At 58.4% G+C, this 1476-nt stretch overlaps 1 protein-coding gene across 1 annotated transcript in view; it reads right to left on the reverse strand.

Annotated features, from left to right (window-relative positions):
- Window positions 1-1476, reverse strand: part of COL5A3 (collagen type V alpha 3 chain) — a 45372-nt gene that overhangs the window by 28313 nt on the left and 15583 nt on the right. The window contains 3 exon segments of the mRNA XM_008058175.1: window positions 743-796; window positions 943-996; window positions 1079-1132. Coding sequence (XP_008056366.1) covers window positions 743-796; window positions 943-996; window positions 1079-1132 — 162 coding nt within the window.

A 1476-nucleotide genomic window follows, 5' to 3' on the forward strand; every position in this document is an offset into this window, starting at 1 on the left:
TCTCTCTCTCTCTCTCTCTCTCTCTCTCTCTCTCTCTCTCTCCCACAGAGTCAGAGTCTTGCTCTGTAGCCCAGGCTGGAGTGCATTGGCACAGTCATGGCTCACTGCAGCCTTGACCTCCTGGGCTCAAGCGATCCTCCAGCCTTAGCCTCCTGAGTAGCTAGGACTCCAGGCACAAGCCACCACACCTGGCAAATTTTTTTCTACTTTTTGTGAAGACAGGGTCTCACTGTGTTACCCAGGCTGGCCTTGAATTCCTGGGCTCAAGCAATCCTCCCGCCTTCGCTTCCCAAAACAGTGGGATCACAGGTGTGAGCCCCTGCACCTGGCCTCTCTCACTTTTTTTTTAAGAGACAGAGTCTCGCTCTGTCGACCAAGCTGGAGTGCAGTGGCATGATCACAGCTTGCTGCCTCCTGGACACCTGGCCTCCTGGGCTCAGGCAATCCTATCCCTCAGCCTCCCTAGTAGCTGGGACTACAGGTGCACACCACTATGTCTGGCTAGTTTTAAACTTTTTGTAGATGAGGCCTCATTCTGTTGCCCAGGCTGGTCTTGAACTCCTGGCCTCAAGCAATCCTCCCACCTCAGCCTCCGAGTAGCTGGAACTACAGGTGTGAGCCATGGCACCCAGCTCTCAAGCAATCTTTCTGAGCCCCACTTGGGGGTCCCAGGTCCTCTTCTCTGACTCTCATTTGGGCTTCCCAGCCTCCAAACCCTGCCGCAATTCTCTCCCAAACTTACCCTCTCGCCGTCCTCTCCTGGGGGGCCAGGTTGCCCCACATGGCCAAAGTCACCCTGGAGCGGGGAACAAAGGGGGTGTGGGGGAGGTGGGAGGGAGATGCAGCCTGAAGAGGGACACAGGGTGGAGGCTCTGAGGCTGAGGAAGGGGAGGGGATGGATACTGGGAGGGGCTTGGCCTGGGTAGGGCCTCACACACTCACCCTTTGGCCCTTCTCCCCAGGAAGTCCTGGGAGGCCGTCAAAGCCCCGATCACCCTGTCAAGGAGGCACCAGCTGAGCCAGGAGCCCCCTCCCTCCGATGGCCCCCACCCACACCCGGGCCCAGCCCGTCACCCACCTTAGGTCCTGTGTCCCCTGGGAGGCCTCGAGCCCCATCCGCTCCAGGGCGGCCCTGTGGAAAGAGTGAGCCCGGGTCAAAGGTAGACCCCACACCTCCCTCCCCCAGCTGGGAACTCAACTACATCGTCATCGGGATATTATTATCATTTTGTTGTGGCTGTGGTTAAGAAACAGAGTCTCAGCCGGGCTCAGTGGCTCAGCCTGTAATCTCATGCCTTTGGGAGGCTGAGGTGAGTGGATTGCCTGAGCCCGCGGGTTCAAGACCCGCCTGGGCAGCGAGACCTCATCTCTACAAGAAATCAAAAAATCAGCCGGGTGTGGTAGCACATGCCTGCAATTTCGGCTACTCGGAAGGCTGAGGTGGAAGGATCGCCAGAGCCCAGCAGGTCGAGGCTG

Source organism: Carlito syrichta, unplaced genomic scaffold (genome assembly GCF_000164805.1).
Source record: "Carlito syrichta isolate Samal-C Ts95f unplaced genomic scaffold, Tarsius_syrichta-2.0.1 Scaffold303236, whole genome shotgun sequence".
NCBI classification, from domain to species: domain Eukaryota; kingdom Metazoa; phylum Chordata; class Mammalia; order Primates; family Tarsiidae; genus Carlito; species Carlito syrichta.